Below are 16,262 nucleotides of genomic sequence, written 5' to 3' on the forward strand. Positions count from 1 at the left end.
GATGTTACCCTCAGTCTCCTTTCTCTACTAAGTGCTGTGATTTCCCCTCTGGTGTTTGCCTGGGAAGACTCCAGAGGTAGAAGGCTGCAGGGCCATCTCAGATGGGTCGTTGGCTGAGTCCCCAAGCCCACTGTCTGTTCGAGCAAGCTCCTGTAGTCTTGGCGTTCTTCCAGAGATCCCCCTTGAGCATTTGAGTCCAGGGCATTAACTGAGGAACCTATGTCATGTCGGGAGAAAAGGGCCTGTGGTCGTTTCAGGTCAGGTCATGACCCCACTGCCTTCTCCACCAGAGATGAGCAGTGATCTGTCTCGCTAAGGTTCATTTTTGCCCAGACCCACGCCTGATGCAAAGATTCAGAACCCTTGGGGACTCGAGGGCAGTGGTGTTGATGAGAGATTTAATCTGCAGCCTTGGGAGCCACCTGTTCTAGGTTGAGTTGGAACTTGTCAAAATGCACCCTCCCCCATTTAGATCCCTGAATGTCCTTATCCAAGTAGGAACAGAAAAGAGCCAGACCCATGTCTTCATAGAGTAACAGCTAGAAAAGGAGTCAGATTGTCTGTGGTGGTTTGGTTGATAGTCAAGCTGGGGAGAATCCTTCCCAGGAAACGTGACTTGTCATTTATCACTAAAAAAGGAGTCTACTGGGAAGTTTCTCCAGAGACGGACGTCACTATCTAGCTCGGGGTACCTTCCCATCAACCCTGAGGATCAGTCCAGAAATGCTGCTGGTAGAACAGAAACAATCAAAGTCACTAATTATTCCAATGAAACTACCAGAAATCAGGGAAAACCAGATGCAAGCCAGGCTTTTCCTGCATGCAGCCTTCAGTTGTGCCTCATTCTAGGGAAGAAATCAAAGTAGATGGAAGAAAACAAAACTTCCAAATTTTAACCACAGAGAGGGTTAAGCCAGTAACTTATGCTTGCCTGATGCCCAACAGCTTTAATTACTGGCTCCGGGTCACCTGCTGAATGTCAGTAGGGTCCCTCACACACATGCACACACCCACACATAATCTGGGCATAGCGCTCCTCCTGCGGGGTGGGACCCATCCTCCCACTGGCCCCTTCTTTCTTCAGCACCATTGCTTTCAGGAGGAAACGAACGGGGATCGGTATCACAGCAAGAACAAATCAGCCCCAAAGCTGCTGTTACTGTATTTATTCAGAGATTAGGGGAAGGGCTTGGATGATCAGGGCTGGGCAGCAGGTCCCCAGTCTGTCGATGGCAGCATCTCAGCCCCACACTGGGATAAACCGGCCTTGGCTCAACCGAAGTATGTCAGGGCCCCCTGCAAAGAGAAGCCAGGCTTCTGCTCTCCAACCCACCACTGCGGAGCACCCAAGGGGACTCAGGGCAGAGTTCCTGGAGAGGTCCCCCCTTACCTCCAGGGGTCTTCTGCAGCCCCCCTTTCACATAGGATCAACCCGGTTCCCACTCAAGGCCATCCTGTTTTTCCTGAGGGTAGGCCATGAGGTTTCCCTGACACAGGGCCCAGACGCCTTGTTAGCCTTTTAGGGAGTGTGTGTTTCCGTTCTATGGGAGGCTGGGAAGGGCTGCCCTCGCAGGGAGCACCCAGGGTGTCCCATGTTACCAGCAGCGTCTTCATGGCCCCCATGGCTTCCACAGCCTCAGGGCCCAGCTCGGCCACACACTTCCTGGAACCCTCCACAAGATGCTCCACCGGGATCCCCAGCATGGTCAGCATAAACTTCAGGGGATTGAAGATTCCGAGAAAGGGTTGGACCTTGGCTCCTGCCCCGGCCACAGCCTCTGTACCAGCCTCTGCAGCACTCAAAGCAGAGGCCACAGGCTTGGCCATTGAGTTCCTGAAGAAAGATGCAGCTGCAAACACAAGCAGAGAAGATCTCCTCACCCCATCTGAACTGGTACTCCATGGAGACCTGCCAAGGGCCTGGCTCCCCCCAGGAGGTACCTCCCTCAACCCCACTCCCTCCTGAGGCAGGGAGTCCCAGCTGGCTGGGAGAGGCAGCCATAAACAAAATTGCGGCCCAGCAAGCAGGGGGCTGGACAGAGGTGCCTACAGGGTGGCCCCAGGGTGGAGGGACGAGAGGAAAGCTCTGAGTGGGGGCCCCTCAGAAGAGGGGACACCTGGGCTGTGCCTTGAAGGATGAGGCAGACAATTCCAGACCAGGGCCAGTACTGGTCCGAGCTCACCCTGGTGCTGGGTGGAAAAGAGAAACCAGGGCCAGCCACTGGGGACATGAGAGAAAGCCTGAGGGCCCTGGGCAGGGCAGGCCCCAGAGGGTCTTGAAGACCCCAGGAAGGAGCAGGACTTCCTGCCCAGAAGGACAGGGAGTGCTGGGAGGCAGAGGAGTGGCCTGGGACCCAAGGCAGGGGCTACAGGATCAGGATCGGCTACCTTTGGGACAGGGGACCAGGGGACCAGCAGAGACCCTGCCAGGACCCTGTGGCGAGGAGCTGGGAACTGAGGCCTGCCAGCACTCACCGGGCTGGCTGAGCAAAGCCACACAGAGCACCAGGAAGGCAGCAGTGAGCTTCATGGCGGACCTGCTCTCAGGAACAGAGATGGGCCCTGCTGTGGGCTTCATATACCCCGTGTTCTCCACCTCCCCTGGGCTGGGGCCTCCCCCTGACATGCTCCTGAGAAATGTGCTATTTGCTCAGCCAACAGAGCCTCAGCCAACTTCCTGCTCGGGCTGGTGGGTCCTGGGAAGCCTGTGCGCCCCTGCTCTGCCTGAATCTCAGGGACTTCCTGTTGGCAGGGCCCCCTGGGCCGAGGGCTGTTCTCCCCAGCCAGAGCCGGAACGCAGGCTATTCTTTGTGGGCATGAGGCCCATCCAGGCCTCTGCTTTTGCAGAGAGCTTTCTGTTCTGAGTCCTTCTGGCCCTCCAGCCGTGCTATGGGTTCCGGTGAGGAAGGGGCAGAGGGGACAGAAGTGTGACCCAGTCCTGCCCCCCACTGCCAGACCACCGAAATGTCAGGCAGTGGGGGCCATCTTGGCTCCCCTGGTCCTGGAGAGGCAGAGAAAAAACTCCAGGTAGTGAACCTCTCCCTGCCCCCAGGTTAGGCCTTATTCCTGGTCCCCTCCCTGGTGGGGCCACAGGTAGCTACCAGTGAGAACAGAAGGACCCAGAACATGTTCCCATCTTTGCAATCAGTCTCCACATCAAACGTTTCTTTAAAAGTCCTCACACATTGGTCACTACAGAATATGACAGTGGAGGATAAGAAAACATATTTAGTCCTGAAACATTCAGGCTCATCAGTGGGGAGCCCCCCCACTTTGGTTATGCGGGGGTCTTGAACTTGGCAGCCCACCCATGAGCCCCCCCCCCGGCCCTGATTCACCTCTGTAGGTGTTGCCCACCACCGCCCCCACCTCCTGCCCGCAGACAACATGGGGCTCAGTAGCAGCGTGCTCAGTGTGTGAACATTCGTGTGAACTTCTCACAATTCTCCCTTGATTGTTTTGGGGACAGGGGTGTGGTGGGTGGGGGCTTTTGCATTATAAATGTATGTTTTGCTGATCATCGTGGAAATAATTTCAACAGGGAAGTACCTTTTCAACGTGTAAAACTTTAACTTTGAGCGATTTCTTTCCGAAGGGATGCTGGGATGGGACCCCAAGAGAGCGCCGGCCGGGATGTAGGGACAGCTGGGCAGGAAAGGCCTCTCACCCTGGGGCCATGGCCATGGTGTCCCAAGCCTTGTCCTCTCCGGGTCTTCCCACCAGTCTGGGTGACCCATCCTCTGCCCACAGACACGATGCTGGAGCTGGGTGAGGGGGAGTTCCGTTTCTCTATGATGTTGTGCACTTGGGTGACTACACGTTCTTTGAGAAGTTGAGGCCACTGATGCTTGTGCGTGTGTGTTGGGCATGGGGGTGGGCATGAGCTGCAATGTTCTCAGAGACCTCTTGCTCCTTTGAGACCTGGACACTGTGGATCTCGAAAGAGCAGGCCCTGCTCCTTCTGGCTTGGGGTTGGGAGGAAGCTTGCAGGGTCCCAGGGTCTCCCAACGGCTCAGGTACAGCCACAGCCAAAGGACCCCCGACCCACTCGAGCCTCGGGAGTGGGTGTGGGGAATCACAGCTGGGAGAGCCACGAGGAGAGATGGAGGAGGGCGGAAGTCAAAGTTGCGTTCTCCTTGGGGACTCAAGTCATGACTTTCAAGTAGCATTTGGTTGTGGGCAAGGCGGAGGGGGCTGCTCTCTTGTTGGTTGAATTCTGCACCTGATGGCACTATTGGCTTCACCCAGATCTTGTCCATGGCTGCTGGTGGCCAGAGCCCAGCCCTGTCTGCAGAGCCTGAACAACACAATGGAGCCTAGTTCTGGGTCAGAATGGGGACAGGGCAGGATTCTGGGGGAGTGGTCCTCAGAGCCAACTTTATGACAGACCCATTTCACCCTTCCCAGGGCTGTGTCTTGGCAGCAGCCCTCAGAAGCAGGGAAGTCATGCATTTGTCACTGAGAGGAGGTCTGGACGCCCTCCACGCCCGGTCACCCACACCTTTAGGTGTTATGGTGTGTTTACAGAAGAAAGAAAGGGATGAACCACATTTCCTGTGGGGGTGGGGGCTCTAGGCCTCTGCTGGCCCCAGCCCACCACTGTATCCAGCGACAGTGACTCCTGTCATCTGGTCCACGCTGTGCATGGTTGAGGGGTCCCGCTCATTGGTGGGCCCATTGAGTTTCCTCCTTTGTCCGAGTGGCTGTAGGTTGGCTGGTGCTGGTCCTCTCTGCCTCTTGGTTCTCCTCTCTTACAGATACGGGCCAGGAAAGCGTATGGCCCAGGCTTCAGGCCTCTGTGGTTCAAGTCCTCTGCTGTCCTATTCTTCTCTGCTATTGCTCCCTTGGGTTCTTGGCCAAAGACCCAGCTAATAGCACTGCAACCCTAACACTACGGGACAGGGACAGATGGCTTTTCCTTGGGCTTGGCTTTCTCAGATGCACTCAATGAGGACCAGGGCCCAACAGGAGAAGACGGTTGAGAGAGCTGACCCAGAATCACGGAGCCAGAGTACATGGGATCTGCCACTTCTTGACCTTCCTCGCCAGAGCTAAGCCACAGTCACTGTGTCCCCAGCTGGGCTCTCATCTTTGCTTCTGGTGCCCGGGGAAAGTGCCCCCACAAATATTAATTACATCGGAGATAAGAGAGATAATAAAAGTAATTCATGAGGTCACACTGAACATTTTTTTCCAGTAAATTTTTTTTCTGATGTCAAACACGACTCCTTCATACTTTTATTTGCTAAGTTTTATCTATTGATTTTACTAATTGTTCCCAAATCCTCCAATAAATGTCTTCACTAGGGTCCTCTACAGGATGTGGATATTTACAGAGACACCCTTGACAAGTCCTCTGTCCTCCTGCTCCGTTCTAGCAAGGGGTGGATGTCTTCTTCCATAAATTAAAAAAAAAAAAAAAAATATATATATATATATATATATATATATATATATATACACACACACATATTTCATGACCACATTGTTCAATCCAGGCTGGATCCATTATTATACATATTCATTACCATTATATTACTTTTTTTTATTAGAAAAGACACTAAAATGAAAGCCTTTTTGAGACCTTAAGTGCCACCTGGGCCCTCGACTCTGGGCCTCGACTCTGGCCCTCGACTCTGGCCCTCGACTCTGGCACAGAAGCCATTGGCATTTAATGGAAGTGACTGGAGACAGCTTAGTGCAGTGTCATGGAAACCGTAAGCCCTCTTCGTAATGTCACTGTCCAAAATGATGCAGGAAAACGTTGCCCATCTGGACTTGGGTGGGGTGTGTGGGACATCACCTGCGTCTCTGCACCCCAACCCAGTCAGTGAGGCTGCCAGTGCACCCTGGCATCGCCTGAGCCCACGTAGTCTGGTCTGCAGTCCCTGCTTTATGGGGGCAGGCACAGGGTCCCTGCTCCGGGCCCAGCTCTGCCCCTGACACTCACTCCAGGTTCTGGGGTATTATCAAGTCCCACCCATGCTCACTGCCAGGGTGGGATGTAGGACGGCAGGGGGTTCCCCTTCCCCTGCCCCCACCAACACCTTCCACCATGCAGATGCGACCAGAGAAAGCTGACGGTGGGAAGAGACAAGAGTGAGACCAGAGAAGGCGGAGGAGGCAGGCAACCTGCAGGTTCCCAGCAGCCCTGGTTTCCTGGCCGCATCTTGGGCCCTTTGCACCCTCTTCCTGGAGGTCTTTACTTTTAAAGTACCCACCCGCTCCTGTGTGCCCCCTTTCTGGCTCCTTGTGGATGGAGTAAACCTGTTCCTGGCCTCCCATGAGCCTGCAAAGTGGTGGGAGGCCGGCTTCAAGTGCACCCCAAGATTTCCAACCCCCGAAATGTGTCCCCACAGCTACCCAGCAAAGTGTGTATCCCAGTGTCGCTGTTTTACCACTGAGGCCGAGGGACTGGCCTCAGTTCCCTAAAGCCCCTCCTGCACCAGCTCCCTGCCCCCAACCCCCTGTGAACCTTTAGCAGCAGGTGGTGGGGGGGCAGCTGAGGGTCCTGAACCCCAGGGAAGCTGGCCGAGCAGGGGACGCTGATGCCCCTGTAACAACTCACCACATACTTACTGGCTGAAAACAGCAACATTTATTTGCTCATAGTCTAGAAATTGCAAGTCCAGTATCTCTGGGCCAGAGTGAGGGTGCGTTGGGGCCAAGCTCCTTCCAGAGGCTCAGGGAGCCTCTCCCAGCTTCTGGCAGCTGTCCATATTCCTTCTTCCCTTTCCGTGTGCATGTGCGTGAGTGCGTATGTGTGTGTGTGTGTAAAATCTCTATGCCTCCCTCTTCAACATTACATACGACAACTTGCATTCTGGGCACCAGTCTCCTCATCTTCCTTTCAAGATGATGAACCTGGGGCACCTGGATGGCTCAGTCTGTTGCGCATCTGCCTTCGGCTCAGGTCATGATCCCAGGGTCCTGGGATGGAGCCCCACCTCGGGCTTCCTGCTCAGTGTGCGTGTGTGTGTGTGTGTGTGTGTGTGTGTGTGTAACCCTCTTCATCTCAAATAAATAAATAAAATCTTCAAAAAGAAGAAAAGATGATTAACTTCGTCACATCTGCCAACACTCCTTCCATATGAGATAACATCCAAAGGCTCAGGAACTAGGACCTGGGTAGTCTTGGGTGCTTCTCTATGCATCACAGCCTCTGAGCTCTCTGTAGCCTCCTCCCCAGGTTAGGCCAGTTGACAGCATCTGGAGGGGCATCAGGGCACAACTGGCATGAGGCCAGGGTGCAGGATGGGCGGAGGCAGAGGCTGGCTGCCGTAGCCCTGCCTCCTGCTGATGACATGGTCAGCCTGGATGTTGGCAGAACTTCCTCTGGGCCCAAACAGACACTGGCTTGCTCCTCTGGGGATGAGGTGCTGAAGGTGGACAAGAACTGTGGTGGCCCTGGACGGGTGAGTCAGTTGCTCACTGTCAGAAGGACCAGGAAGCCCGCCGGACCCCAGAGCCAGACCCCACCCTGGCTGTGACTTTAGCAGACACCTACAGGGGACTTCTGACAGCCATCCCCATACTGTGACCCAGGCAGCAGCCCCTCACCTCCGCCTGGGGCCACCACGCACTGCACCCTCCATTCCCGAGGTCCTGGGAGCTCCCTTAGTCTCTTCCTCCCTTTGTGCTGGGTCAGCCTCTCTGTATCTGAGCCCGGCCTAGTGGCCTGGTGGATTGTGACAGGTGACAGTACTTTTTTCTCTCAGGGAAGAGCGTGGTCACTCTGGGCAGGTAGGCCCAGCCGTGCCTCCACACCTGTGAGTGACTGGAGCCCTTCCTACTCCCCCAGAGGCCCTGGCTGCCTGTCTCCTCCCAGAAAGGTTCTCCTGGGCCAGGACAGCCACGCCAGCTGATAGAAGATATCCCACTCTCCTGTCCTGCGTCGTCACCACGAGGGCAGTTGGGCCTGGCCGGGGCTCCTCTGGGAGCTGAGATGCAACCATCCCAGTGGGGCCTTGGAGTGGCTTGAAGGCAAGTAGGCTGGCAGCGTGGTGCTGGCCTCAGCTGCCAGGACCAGAGCTGGGGTGTTGTGCCCAGGGGCAGCAGCAGGAACACCACCTCACCCTGGGGTTTCTTCCTCTTCCTCATAACTTGGTTATCCAGGCCCTGGGGTCCTGTGGGTCTGGGAATTGTCTCTGTTTCTGTGGGGCCTTTGCTTGGGTCAATATTGATCTGGCTTCTTTGAGTACTTCCTTCTTTCTGCCTCTTCCCTGATGGGGACCCTGCAGCAGGGGAGGCTGGGCAGGGTCAGTCGCTGGCCATATGGCTTTGGCTGTGTGGGCTGGAGGCTTTAGTGAATGTGGCGGAAAAGCTGGCCTGTACGGAAGTTCCGGGTCCCTGGATGGCTGTCCGCCCCAGGCCTGGGGCCGCAGCACCAAGCTGCCCAGCATGATGCGGGGCTGCGGGGGGCCTGTTCCACAAGGTTCCCTGGGTCCCTCCACTCTGAGTGCTGTGGTGACCCCGCAGGTGGCCTGAGCCATGTCCTGTATACACGTAGGTCCCGTTTTCCTGTTTCAGCCTGGGCTCGAGTAGGGCCCTAGCCTCCTGGGACCCAAGGCGCTGCCAGCCGTAGTTCCCTAAATGGAATGGTGTGGGGTGAGAGCATGCCGGCCTTTCCTCCTCACCTCACCCTACCCCCTTGGGCCCTCTTCCCTTTTGAACTGATCCTTGGCTACAAATCTTCCTCCTGCTTACATGTCACTCCTTACGGCAAAGACTCTGGGCTATGAGTTCTGTGGGGATTGGGGCTCTGCCGTGTCCCATGGCCTAGGATAACGGGTTGTTCACTGGTGTGGGCCCCTCAACCTGCAAAGATGATGTCAGGATGGAATCGGGGCACCAAGGGACACGCCAGCGTGCCCTCGGCCTGATGCCTCCTAGAGAAGGTGAGTCATAGCTGATAGGAGTGTGGGCCTGGGGCAGAGCGGGAGATGGAGCGAGGGACCCCAAGGTGGGAAAACACTGCTGGGACGCCCCCAATGGCCCCTTGCTGGCTGGGTTCTCATTCACATCTGGAGACCTTGGTGCTCTGGGTAGTGAGGTTCTGGGACCTTGGGACAGTGAGTGCGGCCCTGGGTGTCCAGCCCAGGTAGGACCCGAGAAGCCTGGCAGTGTGAGCGCAGCCCTACCCGGACCCGCCTGTGGGCATGCATTGTGCCGGCAGCCAACCGATGGCTGACACCTGGCTTGAGGTATCCAGGGAGAGAGGCTACCTCCAACCAAAGAAATTGTCACGTTAAAATGTCCAAACTTAGAGGTGGTATGTGTCTTTTCTGTGTTCACAGATTTATTATAGAAGTAAAAGTAACAATAAACCCGTCATTACCAGCTGCCTTTGTGGGGAGGGGCTCTTCCCACTAGAGTTGAAAATGAGGCCAGGACAGTGGGCCTCACAGCCCAAGGAGGGGTTGGGCACCCAGAAGGTCCCCAGTCTGGGAGAGGCCTGGACAAGGATGGCCTCTGGCTCCTGACCCTTGCTAGGCTCCATCATATCTGCTCCCCTGGGTGTGGTGTCCCCTGGGTGCAGCCCAAATCCAGGTCTAGGGGTCTCCTTTGCTCTCCCTGCCCTGAACCCCTGAGGCTGTGGCCAGGTCACATCCACTGGGCCAGCGTCCTGTCCCCATCTGCAGCTGCCTCTATGCTAGGCACTCCTGTGTGCAGGGAAATCACACGAACATGGCAGAGTTTGTGGGGGGCCCTGCTGCCCTTGCCTGGCTGGTCTCCCTGGGGAAGGGGGCAGTGATTGAGGCTGGGGTCCCAGCTCAGACCTCCCTGATCTCGGAGTCCAGACACACATTTAACCAGTGAAGTGACCCGGATGCTCCCTGCATCCCTCTGGGCCCGCCCCACCCTCCCTCGGGGTGTGGATGGGGGTGGTTGGTCGAAGGCACCTGCTGGGCCCAGTGAGACAGGCCCCTGGGTTCCTGTACTCAGGGTGGGAGGCATTTGGCTCTAGGAGGCGGGGACAGAGCTGTGTCACTTTCCCCATCAAGTGAGAAGAGAGTGGGTTTGCCCAAGGCCAGGCTGGGCGCTTCCCATCTGAGGAGGTCTGGCCTCCTGTGCTTCCCGAGTGCCCTCTGCTGGTAGCCCTGGGGAACTGCAAAACAGCTGGGGTGGGGACCCAGAGCCCCAGTCAGTTGGGGTCCCTCCTGTGGCCTGCCCAGGGGCCTGGTGGGGCTGACGATCCCATGGGAGGACGGCTGTAACCCAACCTTCAAAGACAGGACTGAGCTGAGAACCCATTCACTGTAACTCAAAGACTGGCATCAAATTTATTATTATCTTTTGTTAAATATTTTAGATCTTTTCAGAACACGTGGTCTACAAGGCCATGGTGGGTTTTCTTCCCAGTACATTTTTGTGTATGTAGTTAAGTGATGGGGGAGAGGTGACGTAAACAGGTGGTATGCATGGAGGGAGGGCCCTGGGGGGCCGCCCCTGCCCCTGCCTCAGGAGCCTAGCTCCTCTGGGGGAGAACAGCCTCTGGGCTTCCACCAGCTAAACCTGAGACCCAGGTCTCCTGGTCCGGTGACATCAGAGGAGGAGGGCCACTGGGGACCGTGAGGGTTACAGTCACACGTATGTTCAACGTGTCTTAAAGGCACAGTACACAGGGGGTGGTGGGGGGTGGGGGTGTTCTGCTGGGCCAGCCCCTGCTTGCTGCACGGCCGCCTGTCCTGCAAGCGTCTCGTGGAGGGGGTTAGGGGGGTGATGTCCTTCTCCATGGTGCTAACTGGAGAAGGGTTTCTCCGGCCAGGGGTAGGGGTGGCAGTGGGTGCTGGAATGGGGGCGGGGGTCCTGGGCAGAATAGTTCCAGCCTCCAGAGGGCCCTGGGCCACTCCCCTGGGAGGGCAGAGGCTGGACATCAGGCCCAGACTAGGGGGAAACACACCCTCTGAGCCAGCACCAAAGACCTTCCTCAATGGGTCCCGCGGTGTTTGCTCCTCAAAGGGCCATTCACAGCTTGGAAGGTGTTTGGGTGGCAGATCCAGGCCCCCGAGGGAAAAACCAGCCATTTCTCACACTGGGCCACTTGGGACCATCCGTGGATTCTTCCCGTTTTGGGCCAGGAAGGTGGGGCCACAGCAGCCTGGGCTATGTCGGCACCTGACTGGGGGTCAGAGGCAAGAACAGTCTAGATTCACAAAGACCTTCCCTGGGCTCCCCTCAGACTAGTTTTGAAAAGTACATTCTTCACATCAGCTCATAGTCTCTAAAGTTCTAATGAAAAACCATCTGTTGGATAGTTGTCAACACCCACAGGAAGGTACACTGTGACGCTTGACCTAGCAGAGACCACGGCCCCTGGAGGGCAAGTTGTTTGGCCGGGCTCAGGAGAGAACACCCCATCCCCCAACTTCTCGTTCATCGTTTGAGATGGAAATATGGCGCCTTCTCTCAGCGTTGGAGAGCCAAGAAAGCCGTTCCCACGGGAATGAGTGGACTGGACAGTGGGGCAGGACCTGGGGTCTGCAGCTCAAGTCTGGTTCCATGTCCGTCACTGTGACTCTCAGACCCTCAGAGTCCTTCTCAGAAAATGGGGATCAAGCCCCCACCCACCACGGTGGGAGGAGGCAATTAGGACTGTCCCCATGGGTATGGGGCTGAACGGAATCTGAATCTTGAGGGAAGAAAGTCTCAGGGGATCTGGAGGGTGGCCTAGGGAGGCAGGTGCAGTGATGGGAGTCTGGGGGAGCCCTGGAGCCTGGGTCTTGCCCTTCCTAACTAGGGAGGAGGAAACATCTCCTATCCAAGCTGAGGGAGAAGAGTTCCTAGCCCTCTGGTTGCCTCTGGGTACAGCCCCCATCAGCTGACAGACCCGGGGTCTTGGGGGCCTTGCCCGGGGGCAAGTAACTCAGTAACTATCGTCTGTGAAGAAGGGTGCGCGGGCAGATGGGGGGCGGTCGCCCTCATCCTGGGGCCCCGCCAGCTCCCCGTACTCGCTGTTGTAGAACACCTGCCCTCCCCGTGCCCCCCGGTCTGGCCGCCGCCGCCGCCCTTGGGTATCAGGGTGAGCCCTGGTCACGTCCACGTTCCGGCCCGGTCCTTTACAGCTGCTGAGACAGGGAAGGTGATGGTCAGTGAGACAAGAAGAGAAGAGGGACAGGACCCTGATCAGGGTCCGGCTGGAGTCACCAAAGATAGCACTGGAGGGCTAAGCGAGCCCAGAGCCCTCAGAGACACAGACTTGACTCACACAAAGAACAGGACTGATGGGAGTGTTGGCAAACCCTGGAGCTTTCTCCGTACCCCACCTGGATGCAGGGGACAACGGGAAAGGCCCACTCATGCCCGCAAACCTGTTTCTCTCCTATACTCACCCACCCATCCCTATAAGTACCGACTCTGTGGCTCAGGCCCCTGGGCATCCTCCTTGCTCTTCCCTTTCCCCAAACCCCTCACACCCAGTGCATACAGAAGTCTTGTCTGTGCTGACTCTGGAATGTGCCGGGCTGCTCTCTGCGTGCCCTCCTGCTCCAGGATGCTCGGCGCTCCCCTGGCCCCTGTCTCTTCTCCCAGCCCTGCTTCAGAGATCCTTTCTGCCGGAGACCATCCTTCTCCCCATAGATCCCTGCTAGGGCTCTTAGGTACTCTCAGAATGAGCACCGGGCTTCTCACCCTGGGAAGAGTGAGAACACCTCACTCTTTCTCACTCTTCCCCTGCCTCCTCCCTGAAGGCCCTAGGACACTCCCTGCTTACCTCTCACGGTCTCCGAGATTTAAAACTATATGTATTTATTTATTTGAGAGGAAGAAAGAGCACTAGCAGGGAGAGAGGCAGAGGGAGAGAATCCTCAAGCAGACTCCTGGCCGAGCACAGGGCTTGATCCCAAAACACTGAGATCACGACCTGAGCCGAAACCAAGAGTCAGACGCTTACCAGACCGCACCCCACCCTACCCCCACCAGGCGCCCCATTCTTTGAGATTTTTAAAGACCTTGCTTCCTTTCTTCTGATGTTGTTTTTGCCATGTCTGGTGTTCAGCCTGATATTTTTTTCTTTCTTTCTTTCTTTTTTTTTTTTTCTTTGTAAATGACTCAGCCTTTTTTTTTGCCTGAATTCCCAGAAGGTTTACCTTGAAAATCTAACAGCTAGATTCAGACATGCAGCCAAGTCTGCAGTCCTGGGGCACTTTCTCCAGGCCCTCTTCTGCTGTGTCAACTCAGTTCTTTCATTTGAGAGGGTCCCTTGAATTAAAGTTTAAAATATCAGTTCTGTCCCGCCACCGGCATCATTTCCCTCGGAAACTCCAAATCTTACGTGTATTGGGTCATGTCCCCTCAACCACTGCACTTGCCAACTTTCTCTATGCTCTTCTTTACCTCTTTATTTATTTTGGTTTTCTTTTCTTTTGTCTTTTCTGGTCCATCTTCTGTGTCCTTCCCCGTAAGGGAGCATCGATATCATATCTGTTGATCCCTGCCCCCCTCCACATGCCCCCGCCACCCTGTCTTCATTTTGGAGGGGGAGATCTGTCTTTTATTTCAATTTCTTTCCCGAATGTAGCCAGCCACCACTCAACACCTTTGCACTGTTCATTTCCGTTCTGAGTGTTTGAATTTCCAACTCCTGGTGCAGCTTGTCGTTTAATTATATATTTAATTCACATTGGGAGTATTGTATCAGCTTTTCTCTGCTTCATTTCTTTTCTTTTCTTTTTTTTTTTTTTGAGTGTTGACATCTACTGAAAAGTTTTCAATCCACTTTATTCTGTCTTTTTTATGGATAGTGTATGGATTTATTTTTATTTTTAAAAAATATTTTATATATTTGTCAGACACAGCATGAGCTGGGGGAGGGACAGAGGGAGAAGCAGACTCCCCGCCGAACAGGGAGCCTAGATGCGGGACAGGATCCCAGGACTCTGGGATCCCGACCTGAGCGGAAGGAAGACGCTTAACCGACTGAGCCACCCAGGCGTCCCATGCTTATTTTTTCTGTTTGTGATTATTCGTGCTGGGATTTCTGGGACTAGAAATATCTGGTTATCCTATGGAAGTGGCTTGGGACATGGCCGGTTTGGGAAGCTTCCTCATTTAGGCAGCATTACACCCACATCTTCGGTATCACCTTGAATTCCTTCAAGGGCATCCCTCTTTGCAAAAGCTCCAGTCCTGTTACGATGTGGTATTGCCACCAAGAACCAACCAGTCGCTTTGTCCGGTAGTGCTGGGTTCCCTCTCGGTGGCTGTCATGCAGCCATGCCAACCTGCCACAAGCTGAGGGCTTCCAGACCTTCCTCTTGCCTACATACTTGGAGGAGACACCCTCCCCGCAGGGTGTGGACTGGGCATTCTGCATGGCCTGGAGGTGAGGAGCCCATGGGGGTTGCTGATCAGCAGTTCGCAGGAGACAGGAAAGGACTGGCAGAGGGACTCTCTCCTCCTCCTCCCCCACGGAGCTGTCCAAGGCACCTTCTGTCCTCGCACCTGTTTGGAGAACGTTCCACATGCCAAGGGAACGCAGGTGTCCCTCTCAATGCTGGTCTGGATGTGTTGCCAAGGGAACTCGTGTGGACAAGAGGGCTTCGTGTCGCTGCTATTGCGAGGTACAATTTCTGTAATAAATGGTTCCCTTGGGTGTGGATGTGTCTTCTGGGTTCTTGCTTCCGGAGACTCTGCTGTGACTTTCTTCTTCCTTCAGCACTAAGCACTTGTGTCCTGTTCACGGGCCATGCAGAAGCAGTGCCTTCCCCAGACGGCTGCCCTTGGAGCCTCCCACTTGCCCTGGAGCCTCCTCCATCAGACCTCTGCCTCCTCCCTCATCTCCCTGGCTGGTCCCAAGGACCACAAAACACTCCTCTCTTTGGGTGCGGGGCCCATCATCTTCTCCCTCCACCGTGACTCAGGTATGGCTCTGCTGGTCCCAGCACTGAGCTTCCTACTCACCCATAAACCCGAGTCTCTCTCTCCTGCCTATGGCACAGGCATGAGCTCTGAGGGGCTATTTTTATGAAGATGTGTGGAGATTATAACAGAAGTAACAACCGTCCTCTGGCTTACCCTCTTAATGATTTACGTTTTTTTGGAGGGGGGATATAAAATACTGTTGTGTAAAGAAACGTTATCCAGACACTACTTCCAATAATGCAATCAGCGTTCATTTCCCCCAAATTAGGTTACTAATGGAGATCACCCGATAAAATCCATAGAAACAAAAGAGGGGACCAAGATGCATGGAACAGACAGTAAATTTGGTTGGACATGTGAGCCTTCAAACCACCAGCACCCACAGTGCCACAAACATACCCTTTGTAGGCTGCTGGGAAAATCACCGCTAAGGGGTTCAGCAGCAGAGATGGTAAAGACACCTGCCAGAATAGTGGAGCCTCACCACAACTGTCCTAACGTGATACAAATAAATGTTTGCAGTCTCGGGGGAAAAAACTCAGTGACATCGTCATACATCGATTAAAAAATGGCACAGGCAGAGGCTAGGATTTGTTCCTGAAAACCATGTCAGATGAACCCAGAAGGGGGCTCCGAACAAAGACATAGATCATAGGTCCCCTGCTTTACCAATGGAGCCCTCCAGGCGCCCGCCTCCCTCATAGGTCCTGTCCTTTAAACAGTTGTGTGCAAGTCCACTACTAGAGTAAGTGGGTAGATATTTAACTATCTCATCTACACCCTTAAAAGATGAAACATTCAGGGATTTTTTTTGGGGGGGGGTGGTTCTTGCATTCTTATCAAGCTAGGACACCAGCCAGCTCCAGGTCACATGATCTGTCTGGTTCTGGGGCAACTGGAGAGTAAATGTGGGGGGCCCTGGGGGTAGTGGTGGCACTTCTGGCTGCAGGAGGGATGTGTAGGCACAGTGGGCATGCTGGATCTTACTCATTTCATGGAGAGGGTGCGTTTGAGCACCTGTCAGATGGAAGAGAGATGGGGGGACCAGCCCCATCTGGGTGTGTTGGGCCAGGATGCTGGTGGGAGAGGGGGCTTCTCCAGTGGCCAAAGGCCTTGAGTCCCAGAGCAGCGTGCTTTGAACACCCAAAAAAGCAATAGGGAGCCATGGTAGGTTTCGGGTGAGTCAGTGAGAGGCATGCCCAGGCCCGGCTTCCCCCTCCCGGCCCCTTGCAGGGAAAGAGGCTCTGGAAGCCCTACCTGAGCCCACTTTCTTGTCTGTACCTGCTCTCCAGCTGCTCAAACTCCTCTGAGGCCAGCACCATCCCACTGTCTGTCTGGTTATCCTGCGGGGAGAGAATAAGCCCGTCTGCAGGCAGCCCCCCCCCACCAAGCCAGGACAG

The 16,262-nt window shown here is 55.1% G+C and overlaps 2 protein-coding genes across 13 annotated transcripts in view; both read right to left on the reverse strand.

Annotated features, from left to right (window-relative positions):
• Window positions 1-1,151: 1,151 nt before the first annotated feature.
• SCGB3A1 (secretoglobin family 3A member 1) lies at window positions 1,152-2,641 on the reverse strand. Its single transcript, XM_059175956.1, has 3 exons — window positions 2,476-2,641; window positions 1,600-1,850; window positions 1,152-1,296 (listed from the first exon to the last, which is right to left on the reverse strand). The coding sequence occupies exons 1-3, from the start codon at window positions 2,624-2,626 to the stop codon at window positions 1,273-1,275; spliced, it is 426 nt and encodes a 141-aa protein (XP_059031939.1). The 5' UTR covers window positions 2,627-2,641; the 3' UTR covers window positions 1,152-1,272.
• Window positions 2,642-10,253: 7,612 nt separating this feature from the next.
• Window positions 10,254-16,262, reverse strand: part of FLT4 (fms related receptor tyrosine kinase 4) — a 38,952-nt gene continuing 32,943 nt past the window's right edge. For 6 of the 12 annotated variants that reach the window (XM_059175969.1, XM_059175959.1, XM_059175960.1 and 3 more), the window contains exons 29-30: window positions 16,120-16,205; window positions 15,092-15,995 (exon numbers count right to left, since the gene is read on the reverse strand). In XM_059175969.1, coding sequence (XP_059031952.1) covers window positions 15,707-15,995; window positions 16,120-16,205 — 375 coding nt within the window. In that variant the 3' untranslated portion in view covers window positions 15,092-15,706. Of the gene's footprint in view, window positions 12,069-15,091; window positions 15,996-16,119; window positions 16,206-16,262 lie in introns of those variants that run through there. The other 6 variants (XM_059175965.1, XM_059175968.1, XM_059175967.1 and 3 more) reach the window with 5 other exon arrangements.

This window comes from Mustela lutreola, chromosome 5, assembly GCF_030435805.1.
Source record: "Mustela lutreola isolate mMusLut2 chromosome 5, mMusLut2.pri, whole genome shotgun sequence".
Lineage (NCBI taxonomy): Eukaryota > Metazoa > Chordata > Mammalia > Carnivora > Mustelidae > Mustela > Mustela lutreola.